Here is a 20,789-nt window from a genome sequence, read left to right on the forward strand (position 1 = left end):
AGCAAATGACATACCTCCCCCCTCTTTCAACCCGTTTAACTCCAATCCGCTCTTCATAACACACCCCCGGTCCTCCGTGTGGGAGCTTTAGCTGATCAGCAAAAAAGCCAACAATGGCCATCACAGGTGTTTGATGGATAGCCTGTCTGATCGGTCTGAAAATTTGGAGTCACACGCACACATTACTCTGATTGATAATGCTATCTATAATTAATACTCTTGAGCTTGATTTAGCCTCCTGCTGAGTCAGCCTAGCACCATGCTCTCTGGGGTATAGCAGGGAGTGGCCCCATCGTTTGTGCCAGAGTTAAGCTATGAGGCATGAAAGATGTTGAAACGGTGCGACAGTGAAGGTGCGTCATTCACAGCATCGCAGCTTGAATTCTTAAAGGTATGTGTGAATTAAAAAAGAAGACAATTAAGATGATAGTACGGTTAACGTTGGTTAAACTTTGCAGCTCATAACAGCATTCCTGATATGTTTATAAATGATGATGCAACTTAAATTGAAGACGATACTGTGACCTTAACATTTTTAGCTGTAATTGTTTAGTGCATTTAAAATGGAACCAAATATGAATACTATGAAGCTATCTATGAATACAAAAATAAATACTTGTAAACATTAGGTGTACCGATTAATCGAAAATAGATTACAATCGATTCAAACGATTAATCGATTTGAATTGAGACGAATCGAACTCTGACATTTCAGCACGCACACGCCCTATACAGCAACACCTAACAAAAGACAACATATCTAGGTCATTAGAATATACTAATTTAGAGTGCTAAAAAATGCATCCATTCCGTATGCATACCACATTTTGAATGTGTAGATCAAATTATGCGCTTGCGCCAAACATCATTGCGTTTTGCGTTTGTGGATGGCTGCAGCACCACACTAGCGCACAGAGACAAGCATGGTAGTGATTTTTTTTTTAAATCGAATCGAATTGAAAATCAGGAACTGAAAATTGAATTGAAACGGGTCTTCAGTGAATCATTAAATCCCTAGTAACATAGCTCACTCTTCTCAGGTATCAATTTTTTTAAATGTAGAAGACAGTGAAATCAGATGGATAAAATTAAGAAAAAACACTACGCCAAAGAAAACTAAAATAAACACTTGTATTGTTTTTAACCTTTATTTATCCAAAATGTTTTGTTTTGTTTGACTATTATGTGTAATTTAAAAATATGAAATTGATCTACAAAATCAAAATGAGGTATGCACCTGAAACGGAAAAAACAACTCTTAAACCGCTTAACGTCTATGTAGCCCCATTATTCTATACACAGAATTCTGATTGATATTTTGTTTGTGGGATATGAGGTAAGCAATAAAATCTACCTAAATCTGTCCATCTCAGGGGGCAGCCATGTCGACTGAAAATTAGATCGCATTTGTTGAGGGCTCAGGTAACAACAAAATGGCTGCCCCCCGAGAAGGCTAAAAATGGGTGGATTTTGCTGCTTAGCTCATATTTCACAAATGCAACATTAATCAGAAAGCCATGTTTAGACTATTGGGGGTCAATGGAACATGTTATTGTAAAGCAAATTATGGCTTCCCCTTTAATGTAACTTTTACTCATCCAAAATGTTTTGTGTTGCTTCACTATTATATATAATTTCAAACTATTAAATTGATCTACTAAATGAAAATGAGATATACATTAAAGGGACGGTAGGGCCGGGATGGCCATGTTTTCACTAACAAGTTCATTTCATGTATTTTTTGATCAGGAAAATGAAAAGAGTTGTCATTTTATATTTTATCAATACATTTGGGAGAAATTAGGAAATAAGTGACTCCGTGAATAATGCCCATTGTTAATGAGGAGAATGGCCGCGCCCCCTGCCGTTCTATCCTTGTTCGGCTGGAGTCACGGGAGTAACCGATTCCAAACTCTTCATTGGAAATCATTGTACTTTCATTGCATATAATGTCCAAAAACGACGATCAATTGGCATCAAAATGTATGTGAACATGCTTACTAATGACCACTTCAGCATATCAAAAGGATTAACCTCTCCGTGGCTGATTTATATGAGATTGAGGAAATGTGGAAGTGAGCAGAGCTACATAGATTTATGCTGGGATGAGCGCACACTGCTTCTTTGCTTAAAAAAAAACCCAAAAACAAAACAGCTTATTTGCTGATCATGGTTAGGACGAGCAGAGTCATTTAACACCAATCAGGATATTTACAGAGACTGAAGTGGGAATGAGTAGACGTGCAAATTTATTTGGATGAGGAATGGCCCCAGTTTTTTGACCGGGAACGCGCCGGCCAATGGAACGTAACAGCTGAAATGGTGCGTTCCAATGCAACCACACTCGGCTGTGGAGTTTGTTGCGCACGTTCAAGACCCCCGGTGGTCTTACCTCACTCTGACTCCGCGGTGTCGGACAACGCACGCGACTGCTTGGGAGGCAACCCCAGTAAGGAGCTAATGTTGTTGTGATAATGCCTTTTGTTTTAATGGCCTGAAGCTAGTTGTTGCTATTAGCTGTACTGTTATCCTACGGCGTCCTTAAAGCCCTTAAATCACTACAGAGTCTTTTGAGGGGGGCATTTTAGTTCCGATGTCATTTTTATATGCAAACCTTGCAAATATGCAAATTATATAAGTGCCAATGTTAAGCTCATCCAAGTGTCCCTTTAACCTGAAACAGAACACTGTAACATATGTTGTAATTAACTTGAATTTGAACTTGAGAAACATGAGTTTACTGACTAAACTACTGTCTCCGGTGATCCTTGGAAGACATTACAATGTATTTTTTTTCGAAATATTGTTTAGTATAGCCAGGCAGCAGAGCCGGGCAGTACGTCCTGGTGACAAACCGGTGACCAGATGACCATTTTTGGGGCGGGGGCTGGGGGCTGACAAATTTTTAAAAAAGGCTTGACCAACATGGCCGGAAGTGGATTTCAGCCCGGCCCACTAATCGGCCCTCATGACTGTGACGTGGCGACAAGGCGGCCAAATATCATCTCAGCCTACTCGGTGGTATGCGTATGTTAACATGGCAAGGAGGTCATTGTTAGTTGTGCGGTCCTCAGTCATGGTTTCATAAAGTAGAGTGCATAAATGTCCAGAATTTTGCTTAGCACATTCATGGTGGAAGTGAGAACAAATCTAAATTAAAAAGTAGTGTTTAGAATTGTGGCAAATTCATATATTTTGTGTCATGGTGCTTTTTAGATATGAATTTAATGAATCTGTCATCTGTTTGCAAAGTGGTGAAAGTGACACCTGATTGGCTGTCAGCCAGGAAATGCAAATCAGTGCATGAGATAGATGAATTTGTAAAATGGTATACAATTTATTTCAGTTCTTTAAACCAAGCAATATTGTATTTTTAACTGTATTGCATTGGATCAAGTAAAACACATTTTCAATGATTAAAATACAGTAATCTATAAATTCTACACAGAAATCCTTTCCACAAATATTAACTGTATAATTAACAATTAATAATTGTTCTTTTTTTTTTTTTTTTACATTATGTTGCCTTAAAATAATTGAGGGGAAGGGGGGGGTAGTTAAAGGCCGGAACGGGGTCGGGGCCCTATAAGTTTTATGAATAGGGGGCAGAAGGGCGAGGCCGGAAGGGTACCCAGGTCAAGGGTGGACGGTTGCGGCCGGACCGGCAAAAAATGGTCAAGTGCCCAGCTCTGCCAGGCAGCAAGCCTCGATGTAGTCTAGACAGTTACCCCTACTGTGGCACCTCATTAAACACGAAAGGTAAAATGCTCTTGACTTTGTTCCTTAATTGGTGGCAGGGTAGGACGCCACCATTTTGTTGTTCAAGGGAGGGGGGTCGGAGTGGGAGTGAATTCTAAACGAGTGATTAAAATGTTTATACTGTCTATAAGGTATTTGGTAAAGGTGGCAACTACCACCCCTTGCCACCCTGTAAAATCACAAATTTTAGATCGTAATTTTATTTTATTTTTTTTCTCAAAATGCAGTCCTTCTCAATCTTTTCACACCAATTACCACCTCAAAACATAACTTAGCTCTCCAGGTGCCACCATAGTGGCCGATAAAAACAAAGCAGAAGTTCAATTCGCAAAAACAATAATTCTATGCCACTGTAACACTATGCATTGTGTCAATACTAACACTGCACTTACAAAAACTGAACATAATGATTCCTCGAACGAAAATGTATTGCATGTAATAGAGTTGTAAAAATTAATCGATGATCCAACCAATGGACAACTAGTTTAATAATCAAGTAATATTCATTTAGGGCCATTGTTTAACTTTAAAATTGTGCTAATCCTCTGATTTCAGTCTCCCAACAGAAATCATTCTCTGATTTCTGTAGTCTTAATGAAAGCACTTTTCTGTTCACCGGTAATCAAAATAAGACATTTGCAAACATCTGCTTCAAAGTGGAAGTCAACCCAAACATATTTTTTTCAAGAATATGTTTTATGCAGACAGACTAGTTGAAACAAGGCATTCTGATCAATATTGCGTTTGTGGAATAAGAGTTAATCCACCCGTTTTTAGCCATCTCTGGGGGCGGCCGTTTTGTCACTTCTGTCGACTGAAAATGGCATCACAGTTGCTCGTGGCTATAACGACCAATCACAGCTCACCTGTTTTCTGAAGCTGAGCCATGATTGGTCATTAACTGAGCCCTGAGCAGTTGTGATGTGATTATCAGTTGACAGAAATGGCCGTTCCCTGGCATGGCTAGAAAGGGGTTTTGCTGCTTAACTCAAATTCCACAAACACAATATTAATCAGAATGCCGTGTTTCAACTAGTGGGCCTGCTGGGAACATAGTCTTGAAAAAAACATGTTTGGGCTGACTTCCGCTTTAACGTTGGAAAACAAAACCGAAAAGGTAACTGTGTGATACTCCTTAGTTGCGTTCATACGTTGTTGTTTTTTTCACTAAACAATACCAAATGAACAAGCATAATTGGTTCATGAGAAGAAATCTTGGATTTTTTTTTGTGTCTGAATAATAAAATGTATAGTCAAAATGGTTGTGCAAAATTGACATAAGAGTTTGACTTATGGGGAAAAACTCACACAAAACACTTGGAAAGTACCGGTATGCATCTAATTGCCTTAGAACCAGCACTGTTCTGTGTGTATTTTATGTTTTTAGACTAAGAGCCACATTTTGATTATGGGAAGCTCTCCTATTTTGATTAGACTACCGGTACTTTGTCAGGCCGCCAGATGAGAAACCATCAATTTAGAAGACCAAAGACATTCCCATGCTTCTTTGGAAGTTGTGTTTCCAGCTGTGATCTCTGTGGAGTCATCCCCAACTGATTCAACTACGTCACTGCGGTTTATTGGCTGATCCTAGGTTACTTTGCACTTCCTATTCTCCTGCCCCTCCTGACATGTATAGTGGATTTATTCAATACTCAAACCACTAAGGGTATTTTAATCACATTCCTTTCAAAGCGTTTGTTCACAATAGTGCTGGTTTGTTATGGTTATTTTTTGCTACAAAGAACTTTCTTGTCAATTCCAATATTGATCCAATTTTGGACTTAATACATGTTGCTGTATTCAGGTGCATCTCAATAAATTTGAGTACTGTGGAAGACGTAATTTATTTCAAAAGTTCTTTGCAAAAGGCACAACTCGCAGAGATACACTATACTCCGAGTGAAATATTTATGTCTCCTAATTTTGATCATTATAGCCTGCAGCAAACAAAAAACTCAATCCACAATTTCAAAAAAATAAGTACTGCATTACACATTTTACACAGGACCCAATCAATCAATGAATATGAAGAATTTAATGAGTTTCGTGTAGTAAGGTGACTAGCGTGCAACACCAGTAGTTAAGTGTTGTATAATGAACTTTTTCACAATATTCACATTTTACGACATTCACCAATTAGGGATTTTTATCATTAAAGCGGAAGTCAACCCAAACATATTTTTTCCAAGAATATGTTCCCATCAGGCCCACTAGTTGAAACATGGCATTCTGATTAAATTTGTGGAATATAAGTTAAGCAGCAAAATGCACTCATTTTTAGCCATCTCTGGGGGCGGCCATTTTGTCTAATGTCGACTGAAAATTACATCACAACTGCTCACAACAACCAATCACGGCTGACCTGTTTATTGAATCTGAGTGAGCCGTGGTTGGTCGTTGTGAGCAGTTGTGATGTCATTTTCAGTCGACAGAAGACAAAATGGCCGCCCCCAGAGATGGCTAAAAACGAGTGGATTAACACTTATTCCACAAACGCAATATTTATCAGAATGCCCTATTTCAACTTGTGGGCTTGCATAGAACATATTCTTGAAAACAATATGTTTGGGTTGACTTCCGCTTTAAGAAATAAACACAATGCATACTTCTCAATGTGGCCAATAAATCTATAGAATACTGCGTATGGGTTTAACTTTTTGAATTATATACCTGAAATGAATTATATATCCCTCAACATTCCAGTGTATTATTTATAGTACCTCTATCATATAACATAGACGGCAGGATTCCCTTTCTCACTCCCTATTAAAGATAGGAATTGTCTACGTTTTTCTTGGACCACTGTTGAAAAGCAATTGTCACGGTCGACATCATATAAGACATTTATCGTTATGCGGGAAGCCGTGTTTGTGTGTCAGTATGTATGCAGACCCTGCAAAGTCCCGCTATGTTGGGTTCTGTGCAAAGACGCAGGTGAATAAATGGCAGCTCTTATACGTTAAAATGAAGTTATCAGAAATGTAGTTACTAGCGACATGTAGATTAGATATTGATCATCTAAAAGCAAGAATTTTCTGTTCTCCCGTCCACATAAAAAATGTATAATGAGTGTTGACATATTGTATTTCTTTGTAACTAAAATGATTTCATTAATGTTTAATCTTAGAGATGATATAAATAAGCATTCTATTGTTCCAGGGTATTTGTAAGAGCAGGGTACAGGTTCAGTTTGATGGTCTAATATCAAAATTCTGTTGTCCATGTTTGTATGGTGGAGTTTTTACTCAAATATTTGTTTTCAAGAAAATTGTAAAAATAATTAATTTATATGACTTGTATATCCTGTGTATTTTTAGTATTTTGTCTGTGCACATTTTGCAGAAATCTGCTGTATGTGAACCCGCAGAGTCTTAACTTTGCCAATCGCCAAGGCTCAGCCCGCAACATTACAGTCAAAGTGCAATTCATGAATGGAGAAGATCCAAATAATGCTATGCAGGTATGCCAAGATGAACCAGTAGCATGCTCTGCTTTTGTTTTAGAATTTCACCATATATACAGCTAGGTAATGCAGCTCCTCAAACACTTCACTGCATCCCCAGGTGATATTTGGGAAGTCGAGCTGTGCTGATTTCTACAAAGAGGCCTATACTTCTGTAGTCTACCACAATCGGTAAGAGTGAATGTGTTTTGTCCTTTAGCCATGTTTACTTAAGTTGTCATGATTCATGTATTGCTTGAATTAATTTATCCCCCACTTTACTTTGAATTAATTAATTTCATTGTATCTTTAATTTGATACCTAAAATGTTCAGATTATTTCCAGTTAAATTCTGATTGCACAAATGCTTTCTCATAGTTTTTTTTTCTGTTTTCTGGGTCCTCCTCCCCCTTTTTTTTAAAATCTATTTTTACTCAAACAAAGAACCGAATAGAATTGTTTCATACAAATACACTACTTTCGGATAGCAAGAACGGTCGAGGTTACAAAAACACTTGTGGTTACCAGTGGCTTTGCTTTTTATCAAACCTAAATGTTTGTTCCTGTGAGAAAGTCATAGTGACCCTGTGAAATTTGTTGAAGCGAGTCTAGTCATATGTTGTGCTTGATTTGCGTTGTGTATTTTTTGAATATTTTTGCCAGAGAAAGTGTCTTTCCCATGAAACTTTAAAAAGTGTGGTTACAGCTTCACTTGACTTTCTCTGTTCCTCTGTTTCTTATGAACAGACTCAGAAACAATACATATTTATTACTACAATTTCAATCCCCAGCAAAAGATAAGGCGCACCTGTAACTTTCTAGAGTCAAACCAAATGTCCTTCCTTGTGATACATCAATGTTTTGATGCATTTTAAGGTCATTTAGTGAATTAGACGTCAGCTTTAAACATCACACTAATACCTTTGATCAGATCTCCTGACTTTCATGATGAGATCAAGATCAAACTTCCTGCCTCCCTATCGGACCACCACCACATTCTCTTCACCTTCTACCACGTCAGCTGCCAGCAAAAGCAGAACACACTGCTGGAGACCCCTGTGGGATACACGGTAGGTTAACAGTGGTATAGTAAAGATAACCCACAGATACAGAAGTGTTGGTGCTCTCTTAACAGACAAACTCACAGATTCTTCATATTTTGGGGTTAATTGTACACATTCCATGTAAAGGAAGTAACTACAGGCATATATTTTGAAGCTGTTGTATGCTGCAGCGCAATACGTTTAGTAAAAGGAAGTCAACTCAAACATATTTTTTTTCCAGAATATGTTCTATGCAGGCCCACTAGTCTAAACACGGCATTTTGATTAATATTGCGTTTGTGGAGTATGGAGTATGAGAAATCCACCCGTTTTTAGCCAGCTCAGGGGGTGGCCATTTTGTCACTTCTGTCGACTAAAGCTGACATCACAGATGCTCAGGGCTCATATAATGACCAATCATGCCTCAGCTTCAGAAAACAGGTGAGTCGTGATTGGTCGTTATCTGAGCCCGGAGCAACTTCGATGGCATCTTCAGTCGACAGAAGTGACAAAATGGTCACCAACCGAGATGGCTAAAAGTGGTTGCATTTTGCTGCTTAATTTATATTCCACAAATGCAATATTATCTGAATGCCGTATTTCAACTTGTGGGCCTGCATAGAACATATTCTGGAACAAAATGTGTTTGAGTTGACTTTCTCTTTAAGTAATAAGCATATTATATATATTTTTTCTTTTCCAGTGGATTCCCATGTTGCAGAATGGACGTTTGCGGACAGGGCACTTCTGTCTTCCCGTGTCTCTGGAAAAACCACCACAGTCCTACTCTGTACTTTCACCAGATGTAAGTAATTAAACGGTTGTTAATAATAATTAAAAATATTTCATTTATGTAATGAGGCGGCGCACGGTGGTCGACTGGTTAGCACGTCCACCTCACAGTTCAGAGGTCGTGGGTTTGATCCCGATTCGGGCCTCCCTGTGTGGAGTTTGCATGTTCTCCCCGTGCCCGCGTGGGTTTTCTCTGGGTACTCTGGTTTCATCCCACATTCCAAAAACATGCTTGGTAGGTTTATTGGACACTCTAAATTGCCCCTAGGTGTGATTGTGAGTGCAGATGTTTGTTTGTCTCTGTGTGCCCTGCGATTGGCTGGCAACCTATTCAGGGTGTCCCCCGCCTACTGTCCGAAGACTGCTGGGATAGGCTCCAGCATGCCCGCGACCCTTGTGAGGATAAGCGGTATAGATAATGGATGGATGGATGATGTAATGAATGATGTAGATCATGTTGGACGAGTGGTTCGCACATTCGCCAGACAGTTCTGAGATTAGGGGTCAGAATCCGGGGGCTCCAGCCATTTTGTGTGGAATTTAAATGTTCTCCTAATGATTTCGTTGGTTTTCTCCAGGTACTCCAACTTCCTCTCACATTCCAAAAACATGCATGATAGGTTCATTGAAGACTCTAAATTGTCCATAGCTGTGAATGTGGATGTGAGTATGAATGTTTTTATGTCTATATGTACCTTGCTTGGCTGGCAATGATTTCAGGGTGTCAAAATCAACTGGCAGAGGCTACAGTTCACCCATGACCCTAATGATAATAAGAAGTGTAGACAATGATGTAAGTTTGGTGCAGATAAACCCTGAGCTATACAATATGCAACATGAGTATTTCCAGAATATTAGATATTTATACAGCTTTCTCTTTCATGCTAATTAAGATTGAAAGTTTTGTGACTGACTTTACATGGTTGTTATAAATAAGCAGAAGCAATTTACTATACAGTACATTAGGAGACGAACACAATCAGATTTTATTTTGGACTTCAGGTTCCTCTTCCAGGGATGAAGTGGGTGGACAACCATCGTGGGGTATTCAATGTGGAGGTAGTTGCCGTTTCAACTATCCATACACAGGTAATCTATACATTTAATATACAGTATTGGCTTAGTAACATTATCACATCTCCGTTCCCACCAATGTGTATGCATCTCACCAAACACAAGCCAGAAGTTTGTTTTTGGTCAGCTTCTGCAATGTCTGTCAGTTTGGCAGTGGAAAAAAAAACACGGATTAATTTGCTCGTAAACTACTGGTCCTTATTCTGATGTACTTTCTTAAAGTCATCATGGATTCTTATCTAGCGATAGACCGATATTCTTCTTTCAGGGCAGATACCGATGCCGGTTATTCGTAGTCAAGGAGGCCGATAATTGATATTTGCAGCCGATATTCATTCGCCAAAGGAAAGAATTGGCGTCAAATGTTTGACTGATAAAAACTCCAGTCCTTAACTGTTGAAATATTTTCAAGCACATGCTTATTAAACAGCTTTTTTTTTATTGGCAACATATTAACGTTTTTTTAGATCTTAGAAAAAAGACAACTTTGTTTTAAAATTCTAACAAAAAGTGCAGGGAGCTTCCAGGCTCAGCAGCAAGTCCTATGAAGTTAAATGAAAACATAAACAATTAAATATCTCCTTAAAGTTTACTACAGTAGTAGTTTTCCAAAAATGCAATATACTGTAACAGAAATGTTCATCTTTCACATGTCATTTATCTTTGTTTTAAAGTTCAAAAACAAAAAAGTGCATCCTGAATGCAGCCACTGGCCAGCAGCAAATTGATCTCATTAACACGACTGTTTTCTCGTCGTTGCTTTTTGTGGGTATTCCTGTGTCCCATATGCAGCTGCCATCTTCGTCATACTGTCTTTCTGTGGTATAAAGTAATGAAACAGGCACAGACATTATTGACTTTAACTTGCAGTGCTTTGTTATCAACTTCTGCACCATCTTTAACCCATTAAGGACGGGAGCGCATAACCGCGTTTCAACCTCTAGAGCCGGCTGTGCTTCTTCCTACACTTGAATCCGGGAGAGTGTATACGTCATTTTCTATTTATTATTTAATCCTCTGTCTCTTAACCAATGAAATGCATCAGAATATACATGAGACGGTGTAATAAACCCGTGGAGGATGTTCTGGAAATCTCTCGAGTTTTAATGGCGGACGCCGCGGTTACGGGAGTTGTTAAATAAGCAACCGCAGTGATATAGACGCACTTGTGGACTTTGAACCAGTAGAACCAGTCGAACATGATATGTGGTTAAGATATATGTTTGTAGACAATGACAATATCGACGTCTTTGTAACATTAAAGTGGATGGTGATTACCACTCGATTTTTATTTAAATTAAAAGTAGTGTTTCTCTTGCACTGACACTTTATTTTTACGTCTTCGATTGAAACAGTAAAGATGAATAAACTGACTGAGACTGAGATTTATTACAATCGCAGTAAGGTCTGCAGCCTTAACTTACCTTGGCTCACTGGACCGTTCGCGATATTTTCTCCTCTCCCGATGCCTGGGTCTGGAGAGGCAGAGCAAACCCTCGGGGCAACATGCAGCTTTAACTGCTGATTGGCTGTTACCCACTGCACTATCAACCAATCAGATGTTGCTGTGGGCGAGCCAGTGCTGCAGAGTCATAGGAGATGCAGGCACGCTGCGACCATGAGAGCCACTAACCCAATTGATTCCATATTGGCTGTCGGATTAATAAAGAGAGATTCCGATTCTTGCCAAATATCAACCCCGATAATCGATCCATCTGATAATCGGTCGATCACTATTCTTTCCCCTTGTGGAGGCAGGACTAAGCTATGAAATTGCACATTGTCAAGCAGACACGACTAAAATGCCCCCACCTCCACTACGTCTACAACTCAACCAAAGCACTTAATCAGTTATAGCTAATCCGTAAATCCAACAAAAGTCAGTGCAGTCCTGCTGACCTTTTAGATTGGACTTGATCATGTTTCCATATTCTCTCTTGTCTTTTTGAAAGTGGCTCTGAAACTTAGTCCAGCCTAGCTGGTTGTGTCGTTTTGATATGGGTGGTTATTATGAACAATATACAGAATGGCTTGCTCACAGAAACATTTCAGGAATAGGCAGATAAAAGGTTTACTTGGTTGTTTAATTTCACACAGAGACCCAACTATTTATATCCAAGCCATTAAAAGTACATTTTCTACAGACCCAACTCACAGTTAAAGGCAAAGTTGAACCCTACTGTCCAACTACATTTTTTGCTTCAGAAATGTAATCCTTATTTTCATTGTATGTATTCCTGTATACTTCTTTCAGTGTTTCCCATGTTTCTGTGTCCTTACCGTACCTTGTCTGGTTAAACCTTGCTCTCTAGGATCAGTACTTGGATAAGTTTTTTGCATTGGTGCATGCGCTGGATGAGCACATGTTCCCAGTCCGGATAGGGGACATGCGAATCATGGAAAACAACCTGGAAGCTGAGCTGAAGTCCAGCATAGCAGCACTGAACTCTTCCCAGCTGGAGCCAGTTGTTCGATTTCTTCACCTTCTACTTGACAAGTTGGTGTTGCTTGTGGTCCGACCTCCAGTCATTGCTGGACAAATTGGTACGCTACTCCTTGATTTGGCACTGGTTAAAGATGCAAATGACAAATATAAAAAGACTGAAAATAGTACACAATTCATTAGGGTACCTTTCACATTTGAACTTGTTCGGTTCCGGTTACTGTTAAGTGGGAAGACCGGCACTCAGCGGTAACAATTTTGAGTACTTGTGTGTTGGAAACTTTTTTAATTTTCACATTAATGCGATGGCTGTAAAGCGGAAACACCATTCATGTAAAAATAAGGAAATGACTGATCCCAACGATGTAATATGAGGCCATTATTTCACACTTGTCTATTGTATCAATGTACTTTGTGTGTTAGTTGTGTCTAAATCTGTTTGTGCTTTTGTGCTTTTTAGTGAATCTTGGTCAGTCATCATTTGAGGTTATGGCAGCCATTGTAAATCGCCTCCATAAGTACCTGGACACCAGCCAGGACATGCATGGCCGCAACAGCCTGCTTTCTTCATACATCCACTATGTCTTCCGGTTGCCCAGCACTGACCCCAACTCACCTTCGCCAGGTATTTCACTATACAATCTTTAACTGTATGTCTTCTGGTCTTTGCTTATCTCATTTCTTTCTTTCTTCAAACATCTGTCATATTTTTCTTTTTTGTTACATTTTATTTTTTTCAACTGTTTCCTTTCTCCTCCCATATCAATTTTGCTTCTGTTTGCCTGCTAAAGACATCAAATCATCCTTAACAGGTATATATCACAGTTTTATAGATATTGTAGTTGTTTTGCAATCCGTAAGAATGTTTTGGATTTCTTAATTACTACTGTTGAAGGTGGGTTTTTTTTGGTTATTATGTTACTTAAATCAAACATGGTATATTATTTTTTATAGCTGAATCCTGAAGGTATCACATATCAAATACAATTGGCATTTTACATCATTATTTTAAACACCCACTTTCTGTGATAAGAATCCAAAAAACATTTAACCATTAACCAAGTCCATATTTACATGTACCGTGGAACCTCTAGTTATGAGCTTAATTGGTTCCGTGAGCCCATTTGTAACTTGGAACTTCATAAATGGAGGTAATATTTCCCATTGAAATGAATGGAAAAGCAATTAATCCGTTCCAGTCCCAAACTGTTTTTTTTAACAGTGTGTGGTTAAAAGGAATATAATACAATATGAAATAACTGAAAACACATTATTATAAACAGGCGGACGCCGTCCACCGCGGGATCTTTGAAATAAGTGACGGCAGTGAAAAAGACGACGCGCTTGTGGACTTTGAACCAGTGGAACCAGTCGAACGTGATATTTGGTTATGATGTATGTTTCTAGACAATGACAATATTAACGCCTTTGTAACAGAATAGAAGATGGTCATTACCACTCCATTTTTTAATGAAAAATAGTGCTTCTTTTGCACTGACACTTTATTTTTACACCTTCAATTAAAACCATGAAGATTATGAAGATGTCTAAGCTCTCAAATTATTTTTTTTATTATGTTTCCATCAGCTACAGGGGCTGAGATATTAATTATTTTGTAGGTGTTTAATTTCTGGGAAAACTTCAAGTTTTCGAGGGTAATTCCAAAGACGACCTTAGGTTTTGGGAAGGTGCTGATCGAAGGCGCTTTAGGCCTTAATGGCTTAAAACGGAACAATTAACTGTTTTATAAAAATACAATACATTCATATTCAACACAATTTAGTTGCATGGCCCGTTGAAAAATTAATTGGCCCCCTCTGACTTGCAGTGTCAGATAGATGATCAGCTAGTTTAGCATACTTTTCTAGGGCATCTTTTTTCGCACCACGGACCGCAAGGACATATTTTGACAGACCGTTGGAGCTGCGGCACAGTGACACGGGGAGAACCGTTTTGCCGGTGGCTCTCCTATGTCCCGTTATGCCTCCTAACGGCGAATGTAGCTGTTAGCGCCGGAGCTGGCCCAGTAAAACCAGCTACCACAACAACAGTTCATACGGTATGCAACGCGCCACGAGGATCAACTTAAAAATAAAGTCGCAACAAGTAGGACTGTATGTTTTACTCAGCTTTTATTTTGGGGTTGGCCCTTGGAAGCAATCGTTGTGGCCGACTTGACTTCGAATTGAGGAATGCATAGCCTAACCGCAGTCATGATTGACTGAGCTGCATTGTTCTAGTGTGCAAAAGCAGGGCTCAGACGCACCAGCACACCGCTTATGTGCACCCCTGATTATAAATAAAACACTTAAACATGAATACTATTTCTTTACCAAAGGAGAGGAAAAAGGGGAAGAGGACTACAGCTCCTCCATTGAAAAAAATCTTCTTCCGTAATAACATGGAGAATATCCAATTCAAGTGTTTTTTCTTGTCTTTTGCTTTTCAAATTCATTAATTTATTTTATCATACCAATTTAGGAAAACCTGCCTTTTCTGTTAAAAAAAAATCATAAATTGGGATGTCACATTGTCATTTAAAAGATTAATTCACTCAATTTCCTTTTGATCATTTTATTTATTTATTTATTTATTTTTATTGCTATGCTTTTACCAGCGAATGCGTTCTCATTTGTCTGCAATAAAAATCAAAGCAACTGATTACAAAACGCAAGAAGAAGAGCATAGATCTTTCTGCTCATTTATGAAACACATCTTATTACACTCCTTTTACCACCTTCCTTTTTCTTCATAGTTATTCTAATTGTTTAGCGCTTTACTTACATCTTTGGCAAAAGTTCAACATGGGACCAGCTTCCACATTCATTTAACGCTGCCACTTCTGGCAGTTTTTATTAGATATATGGATTGTACGTAGGTGGAAATCCCACCCTGCAACAACAAGGCTATATGACGTGATTATACCAACAGTAACCGTTCTTTCTCTTAATTAAAAAGATGCTACATTTTAATAAACAACACACTTCAAATAGATTTTTTTTTACAAAAATAAAATGATTTTGGGGCGTCACAAACGCAGCAGCGATTTGTATTAGAGGGGTTCGACCTTTGTGCTAAAAATGGTAAATCCCATGTGTTGGACCATAGCGGTAGGCTGCGTCGCGTTTTCATTGCAAACGCCGGTACATTGTTAAGTGTAAATATCCAGATTAGTATCTGTGACTTTAACGTTTCCATGAGTTTTTAGTGGACTTTGACAATCTGTAGCGATTGAGAAGTACACAGAGACTTTAGACACTCAGGCAAGTGCGAGCTGTATTGCATTTGATTGGAGGTTTGGAGCCTTATAAACGTCCAACTGTAAGACTGGATTGCTGACTCAAAATAAGTAATGCCCAGCGTAACTTATCTTGTCAAGTATTTTATATACAGCATGTGAACAAGTCGGTGGACAATAGTCTTGCGGTAGTAAGTCAGTTTTAGAGGGTTATTGTTACGTAGGAGACAAATGAACTTCACATGTTCTCATTTAATACAGTATACATTGCAGACGATATGTTATGGTTGGCCACTTGGCAACCACTTCTACAAGTAAGAGGCAAAACGTTCTTACTTAGCTATTTGTCACTCCAAGTTGTTGTTCCATGCAAAACTGACATGTAAAACAATAGATTAAACAATGAACGTTCGCTAGCTGAATGCTAACATACATTAAAAGGCAGACATGCTAATTAAAATTAGCACTGCTGTTACAGTAAATTATGAACCTTCAAGGTTTGAGTTTTGTGGCTTGCAACCATAGCAAGAGCTTAGCTCCCGATGATAGATCACTTTTCTTTTGACTGGCCGTCAAATTATTGGTTTATAATGATTTTCGGGAGTCTAAAGGAATGTTTCCTGCCCTTTCTCCCCGACTATTACAGCCAACAATGACACCCATACAAGGGATTACGAATGGCAAATGATGCTTTGTTAGTGGGGCTAGACTTTCAATATAACCGCCGGTAATCTATTGTGAGAGATACAGAAAAGGTCGAATTGGATCATCAAGAATGCAGAGGTGGAACTTCTGCCTACATATGCAACAATTTACGCCTTCAACCGTGGAGGCATATCATTACTTTTCAGATCACAGCAGTGTGTTATGCACTTTGCCATTGATGGAAATGCAGCGCAAGAAGAATTACAACATAGAGCCATCCATGCCAAGACCGTTCGTATATTGAAAATAGTACGTAAATAGAGGTCATTTTTTATGAAGATTTTGTATGTTAACTCAAATTGTACCCAAAAAATGGGCATTCATAACATGAGGTTCCACTGTATCATGTTGATAATAGTAGAGGTGGGCATTACGTCAGACCGACGGACCGGTCTATCAGTCTGTCACTGCCGGACACCCATTTTGCTGATGATTGACGAATGACGAGACACCTTTGAAAATAGACTCACTGACAAATGATGGAAGTGGGTTTTCATCCGTCAATGTAACCGTCACTAACTTCGTTCGTCAATCCGTCACTGACAGACTGTTAATCACTGACGGACTAATTAACGGACTTAATGACGGACTGACTGACTGATCGACGGACTGATGATTACAATTCAGTTCGTCACTAAAAATGAGGGAATGACTAATTACGGACGGGTACCCTAGCCGCTGACGAATGGCGGACCATCAACATTTTGTAAAATGCCCACCTCTGGTAAGAGTTCTGACACCCTTTGTATCCCAGTTAGTATAATTTCCTTTCTTTATGTGTTGTCCCAGGCCCTGGAGGGCTAGGAGGTTCTGTTCACTATGCCACCATGGCTCGCTCAGCTGTTCGACCAGCCAGCCTTAACCTAAACCGCTCTCGTAGCCTTAGCAACAGCAACCCCGACATCTCCGGTACACCCACCTCTCCTGACGACGAGGTTCGCGCCATCATCGGCAGCAAGGTAAGCGCTTCAAATATGAGCGTGTCACAAACACGTTTTATGCCCAAACTATCAAGGCTTGAAAATGTTTTCATTTAGTTACATAATGTTGTTGCATTCTCTAGCTGCCATGTTCCTACTGCACATGCTCTTCACATTTGAATGTTTACCAAAAATGACATCATTATGTCCTATTGACTTTGTATTGTATCCTAGAAAAGGTTTTACAAGGTGATTGCACTGATTTTGTGCTTTTTAATGCTGGTAGGCACCTGCCTTACACGCGCAGAGTGACCCTGAGGTCATTTTATCAGCATGTACACTAGACATAGTGTGTAAACATAAGTTTGGACATCTTATCTCGCTAACTGCTGTAACAGCAGCCTGATACGAGGGAAGTTGTGCATTGCGTTAAAATTGTGAAAGGCAGAAAACAAATTGAGTCAGTGAGTGCGCATTTTCATTGTCCTACATCTTAAGGATTTTTGTGGGGGGGTTCATATTACTATTATTATTAGTATTGCACTTTTCTTTTTCTTTTTTTTTTTTTTTTACCTGTATTCAGCCCCAAAATAATTGGACTAGTGCTCTTGCAATTGTGCTGAACTTAGATATTACATGTGCTGATGACACTTATCTATTGTTAATTTCAGTACGCTCTACTGTTGATTCTGAACAACTTTGTTTTTATACAGTAGCACTTTTGTAGACAAAAGTGTACAGAAATGGAAAATAACTTTTTTTCTGTCATCATTTTACTTAAAGCCCCTATCCCACTGGGCGGTGAACATTTGCGAGTGTTTGTATAGGTAGAGAATGTTGCGTTCTTATTAGAATTCTTGAGGCTTCGTTCAAGGTCGCCAATGTTCGCCAAACGGTCGACAGAGGTTTGTCAGACGTACGTACGAGTCTGTACTTTTCTTGTTGCAAGGGAATTTTGAACATGTTCTTGCAACAAGAAACACCTCTCCAAACGAACCCTGACAAACTCTGACGTTAGAACTGAACGATTATGGAAAATAATCTAATTGCGAATATTTTCCTAAAAATTGCGATTGCGACATGAGTAGCAATTTATTTCCCAAGGTCCTTTTCTAATGTATTTTTCATCAATTAATTTTTATTTTAGCAAGCAATATCAGATCTATTTTGTATTATAGAATATTGATGTCAAAGCAAAATGAAGCATTGATTCATATGAAAGACAGGTTATCTCCTACAATTACAGGTATAAACTTACTACCGGTAAATGTTTTGATGTGCAGTTTGGTAAGATAACATAAGTCTGCCACACAGGTGTGCTGTAGACATAAGTGTACTATACTGATAATATACTGTAAAGGCACAAACTTAAGTGCAGATTACAACAATAATGTAAAGAAATTAGTAGTTTTGCCACTTCCTACATATCACTCTGTTTCATAAAACATGTTGTAAACGTGGACTGCACTTCTTAAATCGCTCACTCAACATATCATATAGAAGGATAAATAAATAAAACATACATGTATATAAACATGTATGAAATTAAAACTTATCTGATCTCCAGTTAGTAACACCACACACGCCACCTGGTAGGAAAAGTAAAATAATGCCTACATATGACAACATTTCAAGCACCAGCAGGTATTACCACTCGGCGGCGACTCGTTAGTAAACATCTTTTTGTCTCTCTCCTGGCCCGAAACATACAGTCGAATTCATCCTCTTAATATTTGAGCGCTTGACAATGTTGCACGGAAGCGTTTTTATTTGTCGTGGCGCAAGGAGCCACTCACCATCGTCTTAGTGTGTGTGCTCCAACTTTGGAGACGCGTAAATCAAAGTCAACTCTGACAACGGCGGCACACATCAATGGCAGCCAAAACGTCACAAAATAAACAACACACAAACATGTTGAGGGTTTGTTTTCCACACGGGAAGTTTTAACCATGTAAGAAAGTCGAAAGCGAGCGCGAATTAAAGGCAGGGCGGCAGCGTTAGCCTCCCCCTTCTGCTGTCAATAAAGTAATGACCATTTAAACCGCAGCCTACATTGCAAATCCAAATAATCATTCAGCCCTACCTGACGTGAATGCATAGTTTGCTCCCTTCGCCAACTGTCGCAAATGTTCGCAGCTCAGTGAGATAGGGGCTTAACTGACAGCTGATCTTTTGGGCCCTTCATCCAGCAGTCCTGACCTCTGAACCTCTTTAACCTGTGATTCCTTCCCCCTCCTTCCCCCATGCTGCTCGCTTGTTGCCTCGCTTCTTGCCTGCCTTGTGTCCTTTGACCTTGGCACTCCTAGGGCTTAGACCGGTCCAACTCGTGGGTTCACACCATGGGCTGTAAGAGTGCCCCTTGGGGATCCAGCCCTGGGTCTGCTCCAGAAACCATGCAGGTGGTTTTATGAATGCCCGATCCTCCGCTTTGCTTCTCTTTGAAAACAACTCACCATACTCAACTGAAAGAATACTGACATATTTGGAGTTTTGGTGTTGTATGTGTACTTTGATCGTTGGGTCTATTTTTTTTTCTTTTTTAAATATGTTCCTTTTATTTGTGTCATGAGCATATCCATTTTTATTGGTTTTACTGGTTTCAGTAATCCTTATAGTTCCTCTAGTGACATGACAAAAATGGCTAATTTAGTTTCCTGTTGCTCGACAGCAATGGCTAAATGTTTTTCCTTTTGCTCCACATATAGATGTTTGCAATACCAAAACGTCCTAATATTACGGTATTCTACTAAAATCATAACCACAATCCTCCCATTATCCTGTGCATGGGTTTCACAATTGCCCATCTCACCCCACTCATGTACAGTAAATGTAGTGCTTCATCTGAGATACACTGTGATGTTAATTAACACCTCTTTTGTTCTCCCTGTATATTGTATAATATTGCATATTATACAATTATATATATTGTAAGGGGAAGTTACTCTTTGCAGCATTGTATTTGACAATGGGTATGCTTACATGGATAGCAGTCATTCCAATATTTACATTATATATTTGGAATGTAACATTGGCTACGTTTACATGGACAAAATTTCTTTAATCCGATAAGAGTACGGATCAAAATTATGATTAGATGCACTGTTTTCATGGACACTAAAAATATTGATCCGTTCATGCATCACACTTTTGACCGGAATAAATTATTTTGACGTGCACAAATTGACCAAATATACCAGAAATAGTAAGAGAATAAGCCATAGCGACTTCCCTGTCAACAAAACATCACTCCGTCCATTTCTACTTCAAATGTTTGCGTTTTTTTGCGTATTTTTCGCATTTACGCTGTTGGGTTGCGTTAACGCTTCCTAATGGAGCTGCAAATGTACCAGTTCAGTCTTGTGCCCGCCAT

The 20,789-nt window shown here is 39.0% G+C and overlaps 1 protein-coding gene across 18 annotated transcripts in view; it reads left to right on the forward strand.

The window, feature by feature from the left end:
• dock7 (dedicator of cytokinesis 7) overlaps positions 1-20,789 on the forward strand; it is a 70,599-nt gene that overhangs the window by 21,658 nt on the left and 28,152 nt on the right. For 8 of the 18 annotated variants that reach the window (XM_086046372.1, XM_086046373.1, XM_086046374.1 and 5 more), the window contains exons 15-24: positions 7,105-7,222; positions 7,326-7,396; positions 8,136-8,274; positions 8,951-9,052; positions 10,042-10,128; positions 12,426-12,657; positions 13,017-13,181; positions 13,348-13,368; positions 17,289-17,458; positions 19,726-19,818. In XM_086046372.1, the coding sequence (XP_085902498.1) occupies positions 7,105-7,222; positions 7,326-7,396; positions 8,136-8,274; positions 8,951-9,052; positions 10,042-10,128; positions 12,426-12,657; positions 13,017-13,181; positions 13,348-13,368; positions 17,289-17,458; positions 19,726-19,818 (1,198 nt within the window). The remainder of the gene's footprint in view (positions 1-7,104; positions 7,223-7,325; positions 7,397-8,135; positions 8,275-8,950; positions 9,053-10,041; positions 10,129-12,425; positions 12,658-13,016; positions 13,182-13,347; positions 13,369-17,288; positions 17,459-19,725; positions 19,819-20,789) is intronic. The other 10 variants (XM_086046377.1, XM_086046380.1, XM_086046382.1 and 7 more) reach the window with 3 other exon arrangements.

The sequence above is a fragment of the Filicampus tigris genome, chromosome 12 (genome assembly GCF_054856515.1).
Source record: "Filicampus tigris isolate MCC_2025a chromosome 12, RoL_Ftig_1.0, whole genome shotgun sequence".
Taxonomy (NCBI): Eukaryota; Metazoa; Chordata; class Actinopteri; order Syngnathiformes; family Syngnathidae; genus Filicampus; species Filicampus tigris.